This window comes from Mauremys mutica, chromosome 3 (assembly GCF_020497125.1).
Source record: "Mauremys mutica isolate MM-2020 ecotype Southern chromosome 3, ASM2049712v1, whole genome shotgun sequence".
Lineage (NCBI taxonomy): Eukaryota > Metazoa > Chordata > Testudines > Geoemydidae > Mauremys > Mauremys mutica.
Window position 1 is genome coordinate 135,470,194 of NC_059074.1, and position 24,848 is coordinate 135,495,041.

General features: G+C 45.2%; 1 protein-coding gene across 1 annotated transcript in view; it reads left to right on the plus strand.

Annotated features, from left to right (window-relative positions):
* Positions 1-24,848, plus strand: part of RYR2 (ryanodine receptor 2) — a gene marked incomplete at its 5' end in the record, with an annotated part of 534,914 nt that overhangs the window by 354,505 nt on the left and 155,561 nt on the right. The window contains 4 exons of the mRNA XM_045010317.1: positions 14,162-14,222; positions 15,887-16,125; positions 20,039-20,120; positions 24,251-24,381. Coding sequence (XP_044866252.1) covers positions 14,162-14,222; positions 15,887-16,125; positions 20,039-20,120; positions 24,251-24,381 — 513 coding nt within the window. The remainder of the gene's footprint in view (positions 1-14,161; positions 14,223-15,886; positions 16,126-20,038; positions 20,121-24,250; positions 24,382-24,848) is intronic.

Here is a 24,848-nt window from a genome sequence, read left to right on the forward strand (position 1 = left end):
GTGATGCTAGACAGAGGACAGTTTGTACTGTACATCCCAGCTCAACCAGCCTCCATTCTTGGATTGTGTGGAGAGGGCTTTGCTGAATCTATGCGATGGAGGGTATAGGTGCCACAGAAGCAGCTGAGCCTAACTACTGTGGGTGCATCTTCATTAGGAAGAACAGTTTGTTCTTAATCTGCGTTAGCTAACATATGATAACTACCACAAAGTAAAATCCTCATGACTATACAGGGCATTTTGTAGTTTTCATGTGTGTTAGCTGGTTGAATTAAAGACTTTTGGAGCCTAGAGTGTCACCTTGAACTGCTAACTCATGAGAAAACAACAAACTGCCTTCTCTTGTGAATTTACGTTAGCTAACTTCAGTTAAGAACTCATGTTTTTTTCTGGTGAAGACAAGACCTGTCTGAAAGAGGAAGAGCTCCACATGAGGGTGAATCCTTCCCATGAAGATCTAGGGGATACAGTCAGGTCCTAGAAATTTACTTTGCTTCTTATGTGTTTTGGAATGTGTGTTTGGATGAACAAAACAAGTTTAAATGTAGCCTCAGTATGGCTACTGGCTGGACATTAACTACATGTGCTGCAGTGGTGTTCCTGAACCTCCAACTGCTAGAAGCTGGGACTGGACAGCAGGGAATGGAGCACTCGATAAATTGCCCTGTTCTGTTCACTCCCTCTGAAGCATCTGGCACCAGCCACTGTCTGAAGACAAGATACTGGGCTAGATGGACCATTGATCTGATCCAGTATGGCCTTTCTTATGAGTGGTATGGGATCTGTACACTACTCCCAAAGATAGATTAGCATATTGTGTATAGTAAAAGAAAAGCCATTTGTAAAAGCTGTATGGTGTTGTCAGAGCGGTACCGGTATGGTGCTCTGTTTTTTTCTTGTTGATATTACTTGGCTGCATGCGTGAGTTCCCTCTGTGTGCTGCCCCAGCTCTGCAGGTAGCTGACACAGCAGACCCGACGAGAATTCCCAATAACCACAGAGTCCAGTAAGATGCAAAGCCATGTTGGCTAGGTTTATTGCGACCTTGGACACCCGTGCAGGGTCCCCGTAGATTACTTAGTCTACCGGGCGTACTGCGAAAGAGTGCCTCTTGGCAAGGACCCGGCTTAGTGGCGGGACTTTTCACTCCCCCTATGGCCGGACAAAGGTTTCGCCCCAGGAGTGCATTCTTATACACAAATACAAACAAGTTACACATCACACCTGACGTATTGAGGTTACAACCCTTCTACGTATTAAGGTACCGCCTTCTACCTTGTACATGTTGGTTCAAACAAAACAACTCTATCCATCATTTTACCCTTTTGCCCCTGTCATTGGGATGGGTTGGCCTGTCCTCCTGTTATCTATGGAATGTTTCAGTATAGTGTGTTCTAGTGCTGTGTTTATGCTAGGTGAATATATGTTTATGCAGCATCAGCCCTTTTCGTGCCAGCTTCTGTGAGCAGGGCCTACCTCTGGCTCACAGCTTAACTTTGCTTTATGTTAGCAAAGTCTTGACCATTACTTTAGTTCAGGCCTCAGGCCTCATACTGGGCCTTTATCAGGGCCTGCACTTACTACATTTGGTCTTAATTGTGTGTAGAGGGCCACACAAAATGAGAAGCTAAGCATGATGGTGGTTCTTTGAGTGACTGTTCACATCCATTACACGTTAGGTGTGCGAGTGTAATGTGCACAGATGTCAGAAACTTTTCCCCTTAGCGGCTCCCATCAGGCCGGCAGGGGAGCCCCTGCCAGAGTGACACCTCCACACTGGTGCATATATACCCCTGCAGACCCGATCCCCCTTCAGTTCCTTCTTACCGTCCATGGCCACGTTGGTACAACTCCTTATGTGATCCCTTAGCATAGTTATCTGTAGTCAGCAGTTACCAGTCATTAATAGTTCTCAGTAGTTAGCACTTCTCAATAGTAGATAGTTAAGCTTCCTTTGTTTTAGGTGTTTGGAATTTGTTTCCAGCACCAGCCCTGGGCTGCAGGGTGTGCCTCAGGCCCAGGGGTTTAAGGCTTGTGCCACGTGCCGCAAGCCTATGCCGATTAGTGATCCCCACGACTCGTGTCTCCGTTGCTTGGGGGAATCACTCCAGACTGAGCACTGCAAGATCTGTAAGGCTTTCAAGCCAAGAACCAAGAAAGATAGAGACTTTCACCTCAAGCAGCTACTCATGGAGGCCGCCCTGCAACCTTCGGCCTCGGACCATCCAGCTTCGGCGCCGGCGTCCTCATTGCGGAGTTCCCCGGCATCAATTCGTGATCTGGCACCGGAAGGGCACTGCAATCATATGACACTGAGGCAGCAGGACAGACCCCGGCACCATTTGACCTCGCCAATACAGTCGAAGGGCCAACTTAGAGGCAGAGGGTGCTCCCCACATAAGAAGGGACCGAGCACTCAAATTGGTGCGGCCTTCAGGACACGCTTTGGCACCGGTGGCTCTGGCGCTGCAGGGCCTTTCAAGCCACGGGCTAAGCACTTTGAGTGTGGAGGAAGGACTGGAGGAAGGACTGGAGGAGCTCTTAGAACAGCCCTCCATGCCGGACACCTTTGAGGTGGCAAAGGACCTCATCGAGTTGTCGGTGGCAAGCCCCCTCCATTGTAAAGAGAAGCCTCCGTCACCATCACCAAGGGTGCCATCCAGAGGCAAGCCAGCAGTGATGCGCCGATTGAGGTCACCGCCCCAGCACTACTCCCAGCACCGCTCCCGGTCGAGCTCATCCTCCGTGGACTCCCAGTTGCCCCTAACACAACGGGACTTGAGGGCACTGGATCCGAGCCAGCATGCGGCATCGGCCCCGTCAGCGCACCAAGGAGATGCTAGGTCAAAGTCCCCGGTCCCGGAAGCATTGGTACTGATCTTGGTCCCGATCGGCAAGGAGCCATTCCCCAGCCCCCCGACGGCACCGTTCCATGGCATTGCCTTGGCCTTCGAGGTCGGCATCCTCCGGAATCCGAGGTTGACTCAGGTCGCTCCAGCTATTCCTGTAGAGCGCCGGCTAGCAGAGAGCCCCAGACCGCGTGGCATCCCCAGTGGGCCTGCCAGGGCAGTGGCACTTTTGGACACCATGGGCCTATCACCAGCAGCAAGGGCACTCTTCCAGAGCCTCAAGTCTGGCTACTCGGTGCATTGGTCCCGGTCCCCAAGCGGGCACCCCTCCGCACCCAAGGAGGCCACGGTATCGAGGCCACCAGACGCATCTCCAGAGCACCGGAGAACAGAAGCAGTACCGAGCCCGGTGCCATCCCAGGGTCAATCAATTAGACAGGACCCGAACGAGCGGCCGGCATATGAGGAAGGGCAAGAAGGACTGGCGGAGGAGTTACAGCAGGCCCTCACCTTCTCATCATCCCCGGATGAAGCTGTGGCGGGCACAGCAGTGTCGAGGCCTCCCCCGATTGACCACAGAGGGCACCAGGAGCTGCTCCACAGAGTTGCCCAAAATTTGGGCCTACAGGTGGAGGAAGCAGTAGAGCAGGAGGATCCTATAGTGGACATCGTAAGCCCCGAAGGATCCGCCAGAATTGCACTCTCTTTCATAAAGACAGTCCAGTCCAATTACAAGACAGTCTGGCAGACCCCAGCTTCTAGCGCGCTGATGGCAAAGAGGGTGGAGAGGAAGTACTTTGCCCCTTGCAAGGGATATGACTTTCTCTTTTTTCATTCAGCCCCCTGTTCGCTGATTGTCTCAGCTGTCAATGAACGGGAACGCCATTGTCAGCAAGCCCCCACTCCCAAGGCCAAGGAAGCTAAAGGCTATTTGGGAGAAACGTCTATTCCTCTGGGAGCCTCCAACTGAGGATTGCCAATCAGCAGGCGATCCTGAACAGGCACAATTTTAATTCCTGGGTGGCAGTTTCCAAATTTAAAGATGCCTTACCCCAGGGCTCTCAGCCTGAGTTTGCGGCCCTCATGGATGAGGGAAAGGCAGTAGCCAAGCCTCTCTGGACTCGGCAGATGCAGCAGCCAGAACAATAGCCTCAGTGGTGGTGATGAGGCGCTCAGAGTGGCTCCAGGCTTCGGGCCTTCCACAGGAGGTCCAGAATACCCTTCAAGACCTCCCCTTTGAAGGGTCGGGTCCGTTTTTGGACCAAACGGATGCCACTCTGCATAGCCTCAAAGGTTCCCGGGCAACCCGCAAGTCATTGGGGATGCACACCCCGGCGACTCAGAGGAAGCCTTTCAAGCCCCAGCCACCGCAGCAACGGCAATACCAGCCTCGTCCTAGACAGGAGCCTTATCACAGTAGGGGCAGAGACAACAGACATAGGTGGAACAACACGCCTAGCCAAGGCCAGAGCCAGGACAAAGCCCAACCCGGCAACAAGCAGGGGTTTTGGAGGTGCACTCGATGACAGCATACCAAACCAACTTCCGGATCCTTCCAAATGTTTCTTGAACTGCTTGTCCCACTTATACCATGCGTTGTCCCGCATAACATCGGACCGTTGGGTCTTACGCACGGTACAAGTGGGATACACGCAGTGGTGAGCTGGAGCCGGTTCCCACAGGTTCTCAAGAACCGGTTGCTAAAATTAGACCTCCATGGAGAACCGGTTGTTAAAGGGCCAGGAGGTGGGCAAAGAACTCCGGTCCGCGGGCCGGACCATCCTGTTGCTCCCAGGATTCCCAGCTGGGGAGGCTGAGGCTCCCTGGACCCCTGCCACGCTTTCCCTCAGCTGCAGCGTGGCCAGCCTCTGGCACCAGCTGGGCAGCTGAGCTGAGCTCGGGAGTCATCCTGCTGCCGCTTTTTGAGTGGCCTGGCTAGGTGGGAGGGGATTGCTGCAAGCTCCAGGGCTGGCCAGAGGGGAGGGGAGGGGGCAAGTGGGGCAATTGGCCCAGGCCCTGCAGGGGCCCCCGGCCCCATGAGGATGTCTCCCCTGGGCTCTCCCCCACTTCCCCCACCCCACAGAGCCGCAGCATGGCCAGCAGCTGGGCAGCTCAGCTGAGCTCTGGGCTGCCGGCAAGGTAAGGGGGCAGGGGGCTGCGAGCTCTGGGGTCGCAGGGAGGGGAAAGGCAAGTGGGGCAATTTGCCCCAGGCCCTGCAGGGGCCCCCGGCCCCACGAGTATGTCTCTCCGGCCCCTCCCTCCCCCCCCCCTTAAATCAGAACTTTTTATAGGGAACCGGTTGTTAAGATTTTGGCAGCTCATCACTGGATACACGCTTCACTTCTCCTCCTTCCCCCACTCCCAGACCCCTTCCCGTCCCTCTTCAGAGACCCCTCTCATGAGCACTCCTCATGCAGGAGATTCAGTCGCTCCTCAAGGTGGGGTGGGGGTGGAGGAAGTCCCTTGGGAACTAAGGGGAAAAGGATTTTATTCCCATTATTTTCTCATTCCCAAAGCAAAGGGACCCATTTTAGACCTGCACGGGCTCAACAAGTTCTTAGTCTAGGTCCGCTTCTGCATGGTCTCCCTTGGCACTATCATTCCGTACCTGGATCCGGGGGATTGGTACACTGCCCTCGACATGAAAGATGCATACTTTCATGTCGCTATTCATCCCGCTCACCGGCAGTTCCTGCGATTCACCATAAACCAGCACCACTACCAGTTTATGGTCATTCCTTTTGGCCTGGCGGCAGCCCCCCACATATTCACGGAATGCATGTCAGTAGTGGCAGCCTTTCTGCAAAAAAGGAGTATACAAGTATACCCATACCTCGACGATTGGCTTCTTGCGGGTTGGTCTGAGGAGGAGGTCCTTTCCCATGTGACGGTGGCCCTGGACATATTCTGCAGGCTGGGTCTTCTAGTCAACCTGCCCAAGTCCTCCTTGATACCCACGCAAAGGCTGGAGTTCATCGGGGCAGTGCTGGATTCGGTACAGGCACGAGCGAGCCTCCTGCAATCCAGATTTCTGGCCATCCAGCATGTCATAGACTCCATACTAAGGTTCCTCACAATCACGGCCAGATGCTTCCTGTAGCTCCTGGGACACATGGCGGCGTGCACTCATGTAGTCAAGTACGTTCGACTGTGGCTCAGGACTTTACAGGTGTGGCGAGCCGAATTGTATCGCCCAGGCAGAGATCCCCTAGACCTTGTCATGACAGTTCCTGCCCGAGTATTGGACTCCCTGCGATGGTGGCTCAACCAATTGGTATTATGCGAGGGTATCCCCTTCTTAGCACCGCAGCCGGCTCCAACACTGGTAACAGACGTGTCAGATCTTGGCTGGGGACCCCACTTAGGGGATCTAAGGACGCAAGGCTTGTGGTCCAGAGACGAAAGGCTGCTCCACATCAGTGTGAAGGAGCTCAGGGCGGTTCGCCTAGCCTGCCAAACCTACTTTAGAAGGGCACAGCGTGACAGTTCTGACAGACAACACCACCGCCATATTTTATATAAACAAGCAGGGCGGAGCCCGCTCCTCTCCCCTCTGCCGAGAGGCTCTTCTCCTGTGGGACTTTTGTATAGCCTACTCAATCCATCTCGTAGCATCATACCTCCCGGGAGAGAGAAACGAGCTGGCAGACCGCCTCAGCAGGTCGTACCGCATGCATGAGTGGTCGATGAGATCGGATGTCTTGCAATCGATCTTCCGAAAGTGGGGGTTTCCCCAAATGGACCTCTTTGCCACCAAGGACAACAGCCAATGTCCACTGTTTTGCTCCTTCCAGAACCACAGTCCGGGCTCGGTCACAGATGCCTTCGTGATCCCTTGGAGCGGGAGTCTGAAGTCTGCCTTTCCACTGCTCCCACTCATCCACAGAGTCCTCATCAAAGTTCATAGGGACAAAGTAATAATTCTGATTGCCCCAGCTTGACCTCGCCAGCACTGGTTTATGGCCCTGATGGAGCTATCAGTGGCTGCCCCGATTGCCCTGCCCCGCACCGAGATCTCATCACACAGGATGGCAGGCGCCTGCTCCACCCGGATCTACAGTTGCTGCACCTCATGGCGTGGAAACTCTGTGGTTGAACACTGTGGAGAGCCAGTGCTCCCTTCCGGTACAGCAAATTCTCCTTGGCAGTAGGAAACCTTCCACTAAGGCGACCTACTTAGCCAAGTGGAAAAGATTCTCCTGCTGGTATGAGCCAAAGCAAATACAGCCTCTTCAGGCCACCATTCCAGTCATCCTAGAATACCTCCTGTACCTCAGACATCAGGGTTTCGCTCCTTCATCAATCAGAGTGCATCTAGCTGCCATTTTGGCATTCCACCCGGGGGTATTGGGACATTCTGTGTTTTCTAACCCCATGGTAGCCTGATTCCTTAAGGGACTAGAAAGGGTGTTTCCCTACTCATGCCCACCGGTCCCTCCCTGGAACCTTAATCTGGTCCTGGCCAAAATTATGGGACCCTCTTTCAAGCCCCTGACCTCTTGCTCTCTCCTTCACCTCTCCTGGAAGGTGGCATTCCTGATGGCCATTACGTCTGCGAGGAGGGTGTCCGAGTTGAGGGCCCTCACCTCGGAGCCTTTGTATACAGTTTTTTATAAGGACAAAGTGCAGCTCAGGCCACACCCTAAATTCCTCCCTAAGGTAGTCTCACAATTTCATATGGGGCTGGACATTGTTTGCCAATGTTCTTTCCTAAACCACACATGGACCCCAGTCACGGTAGCCTGCACACTCTAGATGTCCGAAGGGCCCTGGCATTCTATCTAGAGCGAACTAGACCTTTCCTCAAGTCGACACAGTTGTTTGTCGCTATCACCGAGAGACTGAAAAGGCTTTCAGTCTCGACGCAGTGTGTAGCATTGTGGATTGCGGACTGCATCCACGTGTGCTACGAGCTCACCAAGGTGCCGGCCCCGCTGATCATGGCTCACTCAACTAGGGCCCAAGCATCCTCAACAGCTTTCCTAGCGCAGGTCCCGATCCAGGACAAGGCAGCCACCTGGTCGTCAGTGCACACATTCACAGCCCACTACGCAGTCAATCAGCAGGCCAGAGATGATGCGGCAGTCGGCAGGGTTGTTCTCCAATCAATTGTTCTATGTCTCCTACCCTCCTCTTGTGGTAAGCTTGTGAGTCACCTAATGTGTAAGGGACGTGAACAATCACAAGAAGAAGAAAAACCGGTTACCTACCTCTCGGAACTGTTGTTCTTCGAGATGTGTTGTTCACGTCCATTACACTTCCCACTCTCCTCCCCTCTGTTGGAGTCATCAGCAAGAAGGAACTGAAGGGGGGTCGGGTCAACAGGGATATATATGTACCAGCGTGGAGGTGCCACTCTGGCGGGGGCTCCCCTGCCAGCCTGATGGGAGCCGCTAAGGGAAAAAGTTTCCAACATCCGTGCATGCGACGCGTGCACACCTAATGTGTAATGAACATGAACAACACATCTTGAAGAACAACAGTTACGAGAGGTAGGTAACCGTTTTTTTGCCAGACAGAAGAGCCTGAAGTTTGTTAATCATACTGGATTACTGGGACTGGGTGCCTGGATGGACCACACTCAGGGCAGACTTCAAGAAATAGGACCGACAGTCCCCCAAACTGGTTTTATTCTATAATTAGATTTACCAAAGAGCTTCTGCAGTACCACACTGGTTAACAAGAAGCCACACACAGTCCCCATTAGGGATTCCAGCCCTTGGCTCCCATCTAGACAGTCTAGTCTAATATAGTGATAGGTTACTGAAAACCCTATTAATCATACTTAAAAGTTCTGCCAATCCCAGATCAGGTTACCCTCAGGTCAATACATACTTCAAATAGTACGCTTGTAGCCAATCCTTTGTAAACTAACTAAAGATTTATTAATAAAAGAAAAGAAGGGAGTTATTAAATGGTTAAGGAATCATATACATACAGGTGATTTTCAGTGTTCATGTAACATCACTGTTGTGATCCTGATCTATCTGCTGGCTTGCAAAAGTCTCTTTGGAACTATCCTAAAAGCTTAGATGTAGAGTCTGCTGGAGTCTTTCCATGCCTTTTCCAGAGTATTCCATGTAACTACTTGGAAAATCTCAGTCTCGCGGATTAAACTTTCCCTGTTCAAAATTGAGCAGACTAGAGATGAAAGGATCAGGCCAGAGGTTTCTCTTTATAGCTGGTTTTTCAAGTGCTTTGCGCACAGCATGTGACTGAGGATTCTTCTTTGTTGAGTACACAACTTCCCATCACTTGAAGTTAACATTCTATTTACTATGCATACAGAGGTAATCTAGTTATACTGATGAATGTAAGGCGAATGCTGATCATAGATTATATCATGGATAAATAAAACGACAATATATGTAATTGTTAATTTCACGCAGTGTCTCACATCTTTGATGTTAAGGTCTAATGAACACAGTTGCATACATAATGTAAAGGCAATTAAGACATGAAAAGAATAAGAATCTACAAGCCAATTTGGTTACGTTGTTAAATTTCTACCAGGATATAGGTAAACACAGACTTAGCATCTACCCTTGAATGGGTTAATTATTGCTGGTCTAGTACATCTCTTCGAAATTCACATACAAGTGAATTGTCCTGGTACAATTGTAATGCCTCGTTAAGTTGGTATGGGTCATACACAGGTTGGCTGGTCTGCCAGTGTCACAATTACTAATATTTTTGTTAAGGTTATTCTTCAGCATGGAATTATTATATGCTGATTATTGGATAACTGAGGTTTAACAATGATAATTTACTGTTTGAGAGCTGTATTTGTGTACTCAGGAGAGTACAGTTTGCACTTTCATTATTATTAATGGGTTGAATTTTCCACAAATTATTTGCAGTGGAATGAGCCTTTGAAATTATATTTTCCTCGTTTAAAATGAAAATTTCTATGAATAGTTTAAATTAGATTTCAATATTGTTTAACTCATTATTTTCAGAGCTATCGGTGTATCAGCCCAATTCTTTATTCTCACTATTGATGACAAAGTGACATACAGTCTGAGACAAATGTTAGCCATGCAGCTAGCTGACCAGATTTATCCCATTCACTTTCATGAACAGAGAGGATATTACTCAGGAGGAAAACTCTGTGGTGATATAAAGGGGGAGGGGATGCTGCCTGATTGTTTGCCACTTCCTGGGAACTAGTAGAAATCCCTCGATTAAGGCATCCTGGAGATGAGTATCCATGAGATTTTGAGTGCAGGGTGTTAAAACTGAATTTAATCACCAGCATCAGTTCCTGAAGTATCTAGGATTTTTTCTTCAAGGTCTCCCATCCAAGTGCTGATTAAACCCAATCATTTTGCTTATGAGACCTGTTGTGATTGTAGCCCAGGGTTGAACAACCATTCAGATACCTAGTGATCACACTAGTTTCTAGGATGCTTTTAGCCTGAACTCTTTTAATGAAAAATGTTTTTGTACTTGCAATTTTTATTGTTCTTTTAGTAGTTACTTATGTATACAATTCCTTTAAGGTCTAGTGGTTTCTTAGTTTTGATTTGTACCCTGTTGTTTTAAAGTGTTTTATAATGGAAAGGCTATGTTCTGGATTAGAAGAACGTGTTCTGCATTAGGTTCTAGTGCTGTGCTCTGGCTACAGGTCTGTTTGGACAGACCTGCCACACCTGTGTTACTGCTGTAGAACTTTTTGTGGCATCAGTAAAATTCACTTACTTAGAAACTCCTAATTTCAGGTATTTATAACTCCTTTAAAAAAAATCATGGTAATCTGAAATTGATATGTGGTGCTCTCAGCCTAGAAGCAAAATAGTTTCCACACATTTTGAAATAAAAAAGATTGGTCTAGTCTTTATTAATTTAGTGGCATATATACATAAATTAAAAGCGAGGGCACCCCAATTGTTTTTTTGTGTTTCTGTGTGTTGAAAACACAGTGGAAACAACTAAATGCTCTAAATCTAAAGAAATGCAAAGCCCAGAATTCTCACTGTCCCTGCTCCCATGTTTGAGAAGCCAATAGTGCTGTGAAGATGTTGGGCCAAATTCACCCATCTGAGTAAGAGCATAATTTTTCCTGACATATCTAGGGCAGACAATCCAGGAGGAAAGGAGCATACATGCTAATCCACAAAATTCTCTGATTTATAATGGTCTCTGAATCATTGGCAATAGTTTTACTATAACTTTGATTGTAATAAGGACTGAGTTATTTTGAATACTTTTCTCCAAATTAGGTCCAAACAAAACATCTATGTGAAGTTCAAAAATGTTTAGTTTGCTCTTTACAGTATTAACAATTCAATTTTCCTTGGCTACATCCAGAATCAGAACCAGTGCTTTGAAAATACCTCATGAAAGTTTCTTCTCACAATGTTTCCAGGCAAAATAAAATAAGGAAGTACTGGAAATCTCATAATGGACCTCATTCTTGCAAAATTTCCAGGCTCTTTTCCAGGCCAAAGAGGTTCAGATAAGGATCTGAACTTCAGATGCTTTTCCAAATATCTCAACTATTTGAAGTTAAAAAATCAGTAGACATTGGTGATGCTGTGATCTATTTGGTAAAACATACTTGTGGAGGAAGGCTGTACCCTTCAGGTGCTGCTGTGCTAATTTGCATGAGGAAGATTATAGGAGAGGAACTGAAGCACATACACCACAATCCTCCAAAAATATGTTCTGCTTACCATTAGGAATAGGAAAAATCATAGATGTCAAAAAGATATGGATCTTGTGATTTTTAGCTCTCTACACAATTACTAAGCTTTCTTTAAAAAAAATCACCCTTTCTGTTCCAAAAATATAGTTATCATGGACTATGTTTACACTACATGTCTTTCTCAACAATATACAGCCCCACCAGTAGTAGGAACAATGGAAGTGCTAGTGTAGATAGATCATCAGTGTTCTAACTACTGTTCTCATCTAAACATGTTGAATACATGTTGGGCAGAGGTTTCCAAATGGATCGTGATTATATTACAACAACTAAATGAAGAGTAGTGAATTAAGGTTGGTTTTTCTACCTAAGTCTCAGTTCCTGCAAAGACTTGTGCATGTGAATGGTCCCACTGAAGCTAAATTAATCCTGTTAATAAGTTTTTTTTTTCAGAATTTAGAATTTTTGGAATTTTTAAACTTTGTTTAATTTCTCAATCTTTTAACATTATTCTATATAAGTCTTATATGTCCCAGTGAAGTTTTATCCTGTTTTTACTATCAGAAAGAAAGCACGTGCACACATCTCCTGTGGGGGTAGTCCTAAAAATTGGCTCGTTTTCAGCATGTTTAGACTACTTGCTGGCTCCACCCTACTGACCCTCACTATATAGTCTAGCTGACCCTGATAAAGCACATGACTCTTCCTGTGAATGGAAATAAGAGACTGTATCAACCAGTTCCTGCTGTGAGATTATGAGTAAGGCTAAGATTTTTTTCACGGTTATTTTTAGTAAACATCATGAACTGGTCACAGGCAGTAAACAAAAATTCACGGAGCCCATGACTTGTCCGTTACTTTACTACAAATAATTGGGGGCAGGGCTAGGTAGGGGGGTTGGAATGGAGCCCTATTGGGGGGGGGAAACTGACAGGCTGAGCCCCCAGCCATGGGGGGCACGCAGCCCCTGCTCCAGAGCTGGCTCAGCTGTGGGATAAGTGTGAGTGACTCCCACTGCAGGCCCTGCCAAGCCCTGGCCACAGTGGCGGGAGGCACATGACACTGGGAAGCTGCAAGGGGAGTATGTGCCCCCAGCTTCAGCCCCTGGGGAAAGCCGCAGGGCTAGGGTGCATGGCCCAGCTGCAGCCCCGCCAAGCCTGGGACACCGCGGAGCTGGGGCGCATGGGCTGTGCCAGGACCCTGCCAAGCCCAGGATGCTGTGGGGTTGCGTTGCACGGCCCGGCTGCAGCCCTGCCAAGCCCAAGGCACCACAGGCCTGGTGCACCTGGCCCCCACCCTGCCCGGGACGCGTTGGGGCTGGGGCACATGGCCTGGCTGCAGCTGCTGGCAGAAGCTGCAGGGCTGGGGCGCACGATCCTGGCCCCTGCCAAGCCCAGGATGAGTCAGGGCTGGGACGCATGTCCCCCGCCAAGCCCGGGATGCATCGGGCATGGGGCACACATCCCTGGCTGCAACCCCCAGTGGAAGTCGTGGGTATTGGGCCCTCAGCCCCAGCTACATCCCCCGATCCCAGCTGCAGTCCCCTGGAGGAAGCAGCAGGGCTGGGGCTTGCAGGATCCTGGTTCCAGCCAGCCCCAGTTGCAGGACAAGGGTGCACAGTCCCGCCTACTATTCCTGAAAACCTAGACATCACGGAGGTCCAGTAAAGTCATGGAATCCATGACTGCTGTGATCTCCATAAGTAAATTGTAACCTTAATTATGAGTAATGTAAAGAAGCCCTCCCAAATGCCACCATTGTCTCTACTTCTCTACGGTCTGCCTTTTGAAAATCTCTATTTCACTGAAAAAAATTTTTTTCATTGTATGTACAACTCAGTGTTTAAAAACATACTACTACTTGACCGTTGGTTACTGAAGACCAACTAATTTTAGAATTGTAGAAAGGAAAGAGAGAGAATTCCACCTTTGTAAACAAGTGGGGGAATTAACTGTAAAACAGTGAAATAATATATATGGATCATGTATGTATGGCCAAATTCTGCCCTGTGTGTTAACTAATGAGACTCCTTATTTCATTGGATGACATCCATTTATGCCAATGTCTGAATTTGTGCTTTATACTTCATCATAAGAAAGCTTATTATAAAGTGTTAGGCGGAGAACTGCAAGAATTGTGAGAAGTATTTATGTTGCTTTTCAAGTAGAGATATCTGATTTCAAAGAGCCCGTAGTAGATCACTTCAGCTGTTCAGGGTCTAACATCTTTGTCATCTTATATGAATGCTTGTCTCTTGTACCAGTGAGGCAGCACCAAACTGAGAGCATCAGATAACCTTTGTTATCTGAGAGAGAGAAAATAAATGCTCAGATAAACTGGAATCAATTGAAGTGAAATTTTCAACACCTTAAGTGAAATACAAATAGTACACTGCAGCTCTAATTAACTTCACATCTAAGTGCTTCATGAGTGCCTCAGATGTTTGAGGGAGAGATGCTTTGAGTGCCTCAGCTATTTGATGAGAGATGCTTTATTGTCTGTATAAACAAAGTTAATGCAACAAACCGCATGTTTTTAACTTGACTGTTAAAATCATGCAGAAGCTGAATTGTGCGTCTGCTTCTTTGAAAATACAAATAACAAAAATAGGACTGCTTTAATGCAAACTCATTTTAATTGGTGGATCATTTTGCTTCCTGTTTAGGAAATGATGCAACATCAATAGTCAACTGTCTTCATATACTTGGCCAGACTTTGGATGCAAGGTAATGCTGAATACATTTTCTAAAGTATAAAAAAAATCACTTAAACCCAAATAGCACATGTACAGTAGGATTTGGGGGGTGATTATCTGTACATGGCCACAGAATTTCTAAAATAAAAAAGGGTTGTCCTGCTGAAAAAGTTCCTATACTGATTGTTGCTTCATGATTATTCTTGATAACCTGGGGTTTTGGTAATACAATATAGAGCTTTTCATCTCTAATTCACTGTTTCAACTCCAGGCCAGTTCAGTAGTGACCAAAAACTGCTGGCTATTTATGGGTTTTGTCTCAAGTGGATAAGTGTCTCAAAAACTGTCATAACTATTGGAAATAATTCATTATTTTGCTTACAACCTCATGATCAGCGAAGCCAAGAATTGAATGGGCATTGAGTGAGGTGTGCTTTCACTCTTTGAGTATGTTTTCACTGCTGAGCTAACTTGGACTGTTATTTGAGATTTGCTTCTAACCTCTCACCTGTTCACACACAAAAACTCTGATCTGAGTTTAGTGGTGTTTTCAGCCCAGGCTAGCTGACTCAGCTGGGTCTATAGACTAAAGTGTGGCTGTTGCATTCATTCAGGCCAGTAAAGTGCCCATTTTGCAAGGAAGATCCAGGCTAAACCACTCAAGTGCTGATAGTCCTCGGATGCCCTCCCCACAGTTCCCTCCAACATGTCCAGAAGCACTGACAAGTTCTCCCACAATCACTAGGTAGAAGAATCACAGAGCAGCTCACTTACAGCAGTGCTAAGAACCATGGAATGTGCCCCCCAGACGTCCTGGTGACACATGGGCGAGTGCAGTAGCAGTGAGGATATAGTGACTTGAGTATGGCTTTGCAGTATGGCTGCACACACCTAGGCTAGGTTAACCCAGGTGCCAGTCACCCAAGTTAACTCTGCAGTGAAGACATACCCATGGAAAGGTCCCTTTAGGTCAGGATTGAGGCACATATGTATAGCTGTACATGGAAGCTTGCATTGCTGCCACCTATGTAGTACATATTCTGCGAATAAAATAGGTTACTTTAGTCTCCTGGGCTGTCAAGCCTTTTTCACCTGGACTGATTTCTCTCTCACAATCAAAATGAAAACTCTGTGAAATTGTACTTTTCTATGAATAGAGGACCTCTACAGTCAACTCAGCTAGCCTTGTGTTTCTGTTTGAAGGCAGTGACACGGAATTACAATATTGGATACAAGTGATTGTAGTTCTATAACCAACATGTTCATGTTGCTCTTTTTCTACTAGAGATTTTAACTGTGGCTTTCAGAAAACCCACTCTGATTTTTAAAATTGCTGAAGCAAAATCTGGCTATGATGGTTAGGTAGGCATTTTGGGTTGCAGTTTAAACAACCATAAGATTCCTATTTTGATGATTTAGTTGGCTTCCTCATTCCTTGTTTTTATGAAGCATTTAAGCCTTTCCTTAAGAAACCTTGTCAATGTAAAAAGAATTGAAATCTCTTCCGGTCTGCAGAGTGACACACTGACACTGCTTTTCAATTGGAAGGTGCTTTCTTTAGGGAAAGAAGAGTTTACCCAATCAGAATGTTTTCCCAAGATCTTGTGTATCTTTTTATATCATCCAAGAGTAGACTTTGTTTCGTGGTTTCTCTAACAGAATATGATCTTTAATTCTTTTATATGTAATGCACAGGACTGTGATGAAGACTGGTCTGGAATCTGTTAAAATGGCATTGAGAGCATTTTTGGATAATGCTGCAGAAGATCTGGAGATGACAATGGAAAATCTTAAGCAAGGCCAGTTTACACACACGAGAAATCAACCAAAGGGGGTGACACAAATAATTAACTACACCACAGTGGCTCTCCTGCCAGTGCTCTCTTCGTTATTTGAACATATTGGACAGCATCAATTTGGAGAAGATATAATATGTAGGTATTATTTAGAAATGCCAAGCAGCTAATGATCTTTATTGTTTTATACTGAGGGTTATTACAGTTTGGGTTCTAACATATGGGGACAAACCCTGACAATTTTCACTGATTTAAATGAGAATTAGTTTTAAGCTTAGAATAAGGTCTGCAGGTTTTATCCCATTGTTTAAAAATATGGGAGGGAGTGTGCTTTTGTGGTTATAAGATTGGATTAGAAATCTGGATTATATTTCTGGTTTTGCCATAGACTTGCTATGTGATCTTGCATAAATCACATAATCTCACTCTGCATAAATTTATCAATCTGTAAAATGGGAATAATAATATTTATAACACAGGCGTTTCGCAAACTTAATTTTATATAGAACTTTGAAGTTCTCTCATGAAAGCTGTTGTAATGCAACCTCATTCATTCAAACTTTCAAGCAAGGTTATGCCACCTGACTTTAGCCACGAACATGACCTTGTTTCAATTGATGGGATGTTCAAATGGGTGCATGAGGCAGAGCAAGAGGAACTGCTGAAGACATCTGCAAGGGGCTGATGTGGGGAGGTACTTCTGAAGCTCCATTTCTGTGGAGTGCAGGAGCACAGTTGATGCAGAGCCTAAATTTTGTAAATCACCTAATTTCGGTGGGACTAAAGCTGTTCTCTTGCAGTTCCTCTTACAGTCCACAAAGCAGAGTTTCAATCTTGTGCTGTTTAGAAGCCCCACAGGAATTCTAATACCCAGCTCCCCCTCTATCGTGGGCAGCAATTCTTCTTCCTCAAAGCTGGCCAGCTCAGAAATGGAGAATTGTTAAAAGAGGAGTCCACCCGTGGAGGATCTAGAAAAAGAGACTGAAACTCAGCCATCTGCATTTTCTGTGTCTGAGAAAATATAAAATAGCTATGTGAAAAATGGTTTTCTGATATTTATAATTTGACTGGGTGATGCTATACTATAATTTTTATTTCTTTATCAATTATGGTTGAAGACATTTAATTTCAGTGTCTAAAAACATAATCCAAAAGTAAAAAGCTGTGGGACTATATGCCATCTGTAGAAGATCAGGTATACACCTTCTACTACTTTTTGTTTTCTGATCCAGATAGAATTTCATCATTAGCCTCTGATACTTTATTACTTACACGATTTTAATCACCTATTCTATGTGATTGTTATTCAGTTATTATAAACCCACTAATAGTATGAATTGTTGGTTAATTTGAACTGTGCTTACCTATTTTACGCAATACACAAGAGCACCACTTCTCTTCACATTGTGTTTTAGGAATAATAGCCTTTTCGCTGCAGTGTCATTCCAGTTTGTGTATTTTTTCCCTCAGTTGGACAATTACTTCTTAGCGCTGGGCAGTTTTATCTGTTGTTGTTAATAAATTTTGAAAAAGTGTTTTATTCAGATATGACCATTATTGGCTTTAGAAGAGACTCTCTGGAATAGCTCTTCAGTGGGAAGAGTTAACTAGAGTGTCAGCCCAGTCAATCAAAAATATCTGCCTCTCCCTCATTCAGTGTGAGAGATTGAAAAACCATCACTACTGAATTTATGGTCCCATCCCCCTACCAGAATGAAAAACATTTGGGTGAATGAGACACATTTTCTCAATCACATTATTTATACTAGTGTAATGACCATCACCTTGGCTGACAGTGGGTATTGAACAGAAGACCTGCAGAGCTGAAAGTAACTTGAACTAAAAAGCCAGTCTGTAGCTGGGATGGTAACAATCTCAGATTGTCTGTAGACCAGACACAGTGAGGGGCATGTAGCACAGAGACTATTGAGTTACGTACTTCCCTCTGGACAGAATATGCTCATCCTGAGTGTCGGAGGCCCACATCTGCTCAACGCCTGGATGAGCTCCCACTTACGTGATGTACACACCATCTTGAACTGGGGACCCCAGAGCTAAAAGCATGAATCTCTACAGCTTGAGCTAAAAAAAAAAACCCAGGCCCTTTAGCAGGCAGTTGTAGCTAGAGCTGGTTGGAAAATGTCTAGTGAAACAGAGTTTTTTCAGAAACTGCTGGTTCATTGAACCTGAAATGTGAATATGAACATGAATCGGGTTGAGTGAACTGTAGTCGAATCACAGTCATAGTTCTGACTGCCGGGCAGCTGGGGAGCCCTAGTTTCCAGGGTCTTTGGCTATGGGGCAGCATCACCATGCCAGTGTTTCCAGGCCCCCTGCCATAGAGTTGGGAGCCCGAAAGCAGGGCCGGCTCCAGGCACCAGCTCAGCAAGCAGATGCTTGGGGTGGCTAAGGAGAAGGGGCGGCACATCAGGCTCTTCGGTGGCAATTCGGCGGCAGGTCCCTTGGTCTCTCTCGAAGGGAAGGACCTGCTGCCAAATTGCTGCCAAAGAAGAAAGTGGCACAGTGAAGCTGCCGCCGATCACGATTGCGGCTTTTTTTTTTTCCCGCCGCTTGGGGCAGCAAAAACCCTGGAGCCGGCCCTGCCTGAAAGCCCTGAGCTGGGGGCTCTCAGGGCTTCCAAGCTCCCTGCCATGGAACTGGGAGCCTGGCAAAACTGGCTCTGCAGTAGAGAGCATGGAAGCCCTGAGAACTTGGACTGTAGCTGGGCCTCTCAGGGCTTCTAGGTTCCCTGCTGCAGAGCTGGGAGCGTGGAGGTCCTGGGATGTTCTTCCAATGTCCAGGGCTCCAGAGCAACCCGAAGCCTGCTGAGCCAGCTTCCCTGAGAGTCAGGCAGCCTGTGGAGCCAGCTGACCCAGGATTTTGGAAGCCCTGTGGTCCCTGGCCCAGGGCTCTCTGCAGGGCAGGGCTGTGCCAGAGCCACAGACTCTGGGGCCCCCAGCTGCTGCTGACTGAAATTTAGCTTCTTTGTCCATTTCACTACTCTTGCCAGTCTGTGGAGTATATTTTGTTTCAGAAATACCATATGTTAGTGTTTCCAAAACAATTTGGGGGGGAATTTCTCATTCATGGGAAATTTCAAAAAAACATAACCCCAATCTCTCAGTGCTATTTGCTGAAAAAATAGCATAGGGGAATTGAAAAAAGGAATATGGAAAACCGAGAAAAAGTTGTAATGTAATCACTTTTTAGGGGGGAAGGGAGCCATATCATCAATTTTTTCTCCCCAATTTGATCAATTCAGTTTTTTACAGCTGCACATGGAAAAACAATGTTGTTCTTTACACTAGAATTCATAATGTGATGATTGTTATTCCTAAAACAAGCAATGAAGAGAAAAATTGTTGGGGGGATCAGGTGATCATTTTGTTTTGGTTCCCTTGTCTGACTAATGAATACATCATTTAGATACTACTTACCTGTAGCTTTGTCTAAAAATGAGGTAATATCATTAAATATAATTTACAAAATTAAAAATCTGTTCAGCAAGAGTATTTTCCCACTGTTGTATATTTTACAAAGCATAATGCATTCTTAAATTGGTTAGTTCCCTGATTATCTTTTCCTTTTACTCATTTAACACTTTAGATAATTGCTGTGGGAATTCCCTGCTTTTAAAGTACTGCTAACAATTGGAAAAGATTCAGTACACTGTATTGCATAGATTATTTAATAAATCAAATCTCAGCTTCTATAACTATGCATTATCCTAACAAAGATGGTTTGCTATTTTTCACAGAAAAATAGAGCATGCTAATGGTACATTAAATATGATATTATTCTCTGTCTTTGCTTTCTATTGAATTAAGTGGAAATTTTTCATAAAAAGCTATGTCAGCATCTGGCCATCGGACTACTTTTTGTATTTACACAGTGATTTCTATAGATGATGTTTGGTAGCTTGTACTCATTAGTATGCAGGTTGTCAAGTCAAATATAATTAGATTGTCTCTATATTTTAAGCCCACTATGTAGTACTAAAATGGAATGCAGTAAAACCTTTTTCTCTTACTTCTCTGCCCCTTTCCCTTAGTGGAAGATGTTCAGGTCTCTTGTTACAGAATATTGGCCAGCTTGTACTCTCTAGGAACCAGCAAGAGTATCTATGTGGAGCGGTAAGATGAAAAATCATGTACATAATTGTAATCTTCATATAGACAATTAGTTGTATACGTAGACATCATGTGCACTCTTTATTAGAATGTTGTTTTCCAAGGTGAAAGTTTTAATAAAGCACAAAAAGGAGTGTGGGGAGAAGTTGCGGGGAGGGAAAAAATCAATTACCCCTTAATAGAAAAGGGAGTTATGGTAATAACTGTCCTGGATTTATTATAACTTTTTTTAAATATTTGCATATAACTGTGTAAAAAGATAGTCTTCAGTTAGAACTGAAAAGGTTCTTTGTCTAAAATATGATATTTCTTGCTTCCGTTGGGACTGCAGGATCTGACTTTTTTGTATAATACAAGCAGTATTAATTGCAAGGGGAACTTAGACAATGTATGAGTTCCAGAAGGGGAAATTGCAAATTTTCATTACAATTAGTTTTATAATTGTTGCTTGTAGATTGATTAACTGTACTATATTTTATGGTTATCCCTCATTTATTTTTGTTCATGACTGATATTAAAAACTTGGTGTTTTCACATTTTGTAAATAAAATGTTATGAAATTGTAAAATGAATATATTCTAACGGGTAAGAAATCCAGTCAGAATTACTGAATTTTGTCATTCACGATTCTATTAACAAATCAAATGAAAAAATCATAATGCATCAAAAATGTACTTTTTGCATTTGTACTTCAAGTAGAGGTGGATCTGAGCTATAAAATTCAAGACTGAATCTTGAATCCAGTCTGGATGGACTCATTCTCAAAAAATCACTGTTGAAAATAATCAGTGATTCTACAGAATCAGTCAAATAAAGCAAGACAGAGAGAGAACTTTATTCATAACCCTTTGTACTTATATCTCACTTTCATCAAAACACTAATTAAACCTTACAACACTCTGCAGCATCTCATTAATTATCTACAGTCTGCAGAGGGGGAAACTGACAAATAGGGAAGATCAAGTGACTTGCTCAAGGTCACAGTAAAGCAGTAGCAGACCCAGAATAGCACTGAGGAGTGTAACAACCACTTCCTTGCCAGGGTGTATGTTCTCTACCCCCTTCCATTAATTCTCATACCTTGTACACAGTTAGGGTTGCCAACTTTCTAATATTCTAATCACACAAAACTGAATGCCTTGCCCCTGCCCCACCCTTCTCTCAGACCCCACCCAGGCCCCATCCCCACTCACTCCATCCCCCTTCCCTCCATTGCTCACTCTCCCACTCACTTTCACTGGACTGGGGCAATGGTGTGGGAGCGTGTGTGTGCTCCGGCTGGGGGGGGTGCTTTGGGGTGGGGCGGGGGATGAGGGGTTTGGGTGCAGGAGGGGGCTCAGGGCTGGGGTAGGGGATTGGGTGCAGGCTCTGGGAGGGAGTTAGGGTGCAGGAGGGGGTTCTGACTTAGGGCAGCTCCTGGTCAGCAGCGCAGCAGGATTAAGGCAGGCTCCCTGTGGCTTCCGGAAGCGGATGGTATGTCTGCAGGGGCGGCCAGGCAGCTCGGCACAGTGAATGCTGCCTACACCCACAGGTGCCGCCCCTGCAGCTGCTATTGGTCATAGTTCCTGGCCAATCAGGGGCGGCTCCAGGCCCCAGCACGCCAAGCGCGTGCTTGAGGCGGCATGCCGCGAGGGGCGCTCTGCCGGTCGCTGGGAGGACGGCAGGCAGGCAGCCTTCAGCGGCATGCCTGCGGAGGGTCCGCTGGTCCCGTGGCTTCGGTGGAGCCATAGGACCAGCGGAACCTCCGCAGGCACGCCTGCAGGAGGTCCACCGGAGCCGCGGGACCAGCGGACCCTCCACAGGCACGCCTGCAGGAGGTCCACCAGAGCCGCGGGACCAGCGACTGGCAGAGCGCCCCCCGCGGCATGCTGCCGTGCTTGGGGCGGCGAAATGTCTAGAACCTCCCCTGTGGCCAATGGGATCTGAGGAGTCAGCACTCAGGGTGGTGGCAGTGCGCAAAGCTTCTCTGATCACCTGTGTGTCTAGGGGTTGCAGGGACATGTTGGCCACTTCTGGGAGCTGCATGGAGCCAGGGCAGGCAGGGAGCCTGCCTTAGTCCCACTGCGCCACCAACTGGAATTTTAAAGGACAGGTAAGTAGTGCTGACCAGAGCCTCCAGGGTCCCTTTTCGACCGGGCGTTCTGGTAGAAAACTGGACGCCTGGCAACCAGTTTGGGAGTCAGAATGTAAGGTTGCAACAAGTCAATATAAGTTACATTGTTTCAGCTATCAAAATTCAGGGATTCTGTACTATGTAAACTTGTTTCTTTTACAAATCACTGCATCCTGGTAAAAGGGGATTTGCATGATGACTGATGTTATTTCTCAGTAGCCCTTAGTCTGGAAAACCTTGTATTCTATCAAAGAGTCATTATTAGCTAAGAAGAGTTGAAGGATGTGTAACTCTAGAGAGAGATGCATAATCACTGTACTCCAAATGGCTACTGCCTTCAGAACTGCTATCTATCTATAACGCTGTGCTCACAACAAACATGGCCACCTCAGCCTTTGACATCACCCCCACTTGTCACCCCATCTAATCATGAATAGAATTAAATTTAAAAATAATTACTCTCCAATGTGGAATAAAAATATATACAATTTCAAGTGAATGCTGTCCAAGTGGCATATATTTTACGTATTGTTCTTATATGAAATTATATATTGACTCTCACAAGAGCTATTGTGAAAGTGAAGTGGTCTCTCATCTATTAAAGTCCACAAACATCAATGCATATAGAAAGCGGATAGCATGCTATCTTATAGATGTATGTGAAACATGTTCTTTTCATGTGGACATTATGTAGGTCAGGGAGGAAATCAGGAGGGGAAATAGCTATGAGAGATATGATGGAGTCAGAAGCTGAAGTTCCTGTGTTTATTGTGGGTATTATGGATTGGGAATTCAATGGCATTCTGTTACAGCAGAAACTCCAGGTTTCTCCTTTCTCCTGGGTCAGAAAGGAAGGCAGGATTTTGACCAAACTGCAGAATCTCTGTGACTTCTAGGAATCTCCTCAAGTTCTCCAGTTTGATTCTTACTTCCTCATGCATGTTTTAGTCCAAAAGAAATTAAAAATGGCTTGTTCATCTCTTGATACTATCTTTATTTAAAGCTGCCCACAAGCTTTTCAGAATGGTACACCACCTGATAGTCATTTTGACAATCACGTACTACAATAAAATTGACTTGACTGTGGGACCTAATGTCTCCTCTATATAGGAAAATTGGTAACCACAAAGATTTTTTTATTTAAACAATATCATTTTTTCTACAACAACATACTCCCTACATGTTTTTATGTCAACTCTTTTGGTTTTAAGATATTCTGTGGGACCAGGATTTCTTTGCCTCCTTGAGATGGGAGTAATTTCTTTTCTGTGACAATTTTTTTTTCTGTGTGATAAGCCACACCGGTGAGCCTTGGGGTTCCAAAGTTGAGGGGAGACATGTCTCAGATAGCATAGACTGACACATTTTCTTTTATATCAGAAGGAATCAGACTGGGTGGTTATAATTTACAGGGGTGGGAAAACAGCAAAAGTTTTAGCATAATAAAAACTTGAGAGTATATCTGAATAATTCAGTGATAACAATATCCCGTCTATATCAGACTTTGGCTTTTGGGCAAGCCCAGGAGATGATTATTACTTATTTCACAAAAAGGAGAAATGCCCTCCCATTATCATTTAGATATAATGGTGGTAACATTTGGCCTCTTGATCCATCAGTTTATTCGGTAGCATTCTCTCAGTAGGAGACACAGTTTAGTCAGTATTATTGGAAATTGAGAGGAAAATAATAGGATTACTATCGTTATTGTTATTATACTAGTGCTGTGTTTTCCTTGTATGCTCCTTGGTAGCTCTCGGCAAATATAAGAAGGCCTAGCTTTGACATTTTATATATAACATTTTATTTGTGTAATGGCAGAAGGTTAATGTCCTCAGATATCTGTTAAATGTATTTTTCTGTTACTGTGTTTGTAGTTATAATCATGTAGCGGATTCTCTCTTTGCGAAGATTATAGTTTGTAATAAAATGAAGGATGGTACTGAACTAGCTCTGCGTATATTCAATCAGAAAAAAAATGTGTCTGTATATATAACGATGAGCATTTGTGAATTCACAGGCAGCGCTCAGCCTTAGGAGAATGTTTGGCTGCTTTTGCTGGTGCCTTCCCTGTGGCCTTTTTGGAAACTCATCTGAACAAACATAATACCTACTCTATCTACAACACCAAGTCTGCAAGAGACAGAGCAGGTACATCCAGAACCTCACAGGCAGGCATTTTAACATCTGGATTTCACATACAGTTGTGGTTGTCTTACTCACTGCATTTTTACATACATTTTCTATTACAACAATCCTCCCTTTCATTTACTGATCTGTTGTATTCATTTGCTAGAATGGTAGGTTAAATCTTGCAAAACTCAATGTTTTTCATTCCTTTTTGAGCTGCCCAATATTGCATATGGAGATATTTTTATTATTTTGGAATTAACTTGCTAACCTAGTTCCACCTCATTCTGATCATGTTGATACATTGCAAAATGGAATAAATTTGTAATATCAGAAGCTATTTGTATTGTATATAAATAAGTGCTTTTATATAAGATTTTATATGCCATACACAGGTAGAGATTTTAATACTGCCTATTATCATAGATAAAATAGCATATCTTAATGAACAGTTTTAGTTCCTCATCTCTCATTTTCAGCCTCAACTC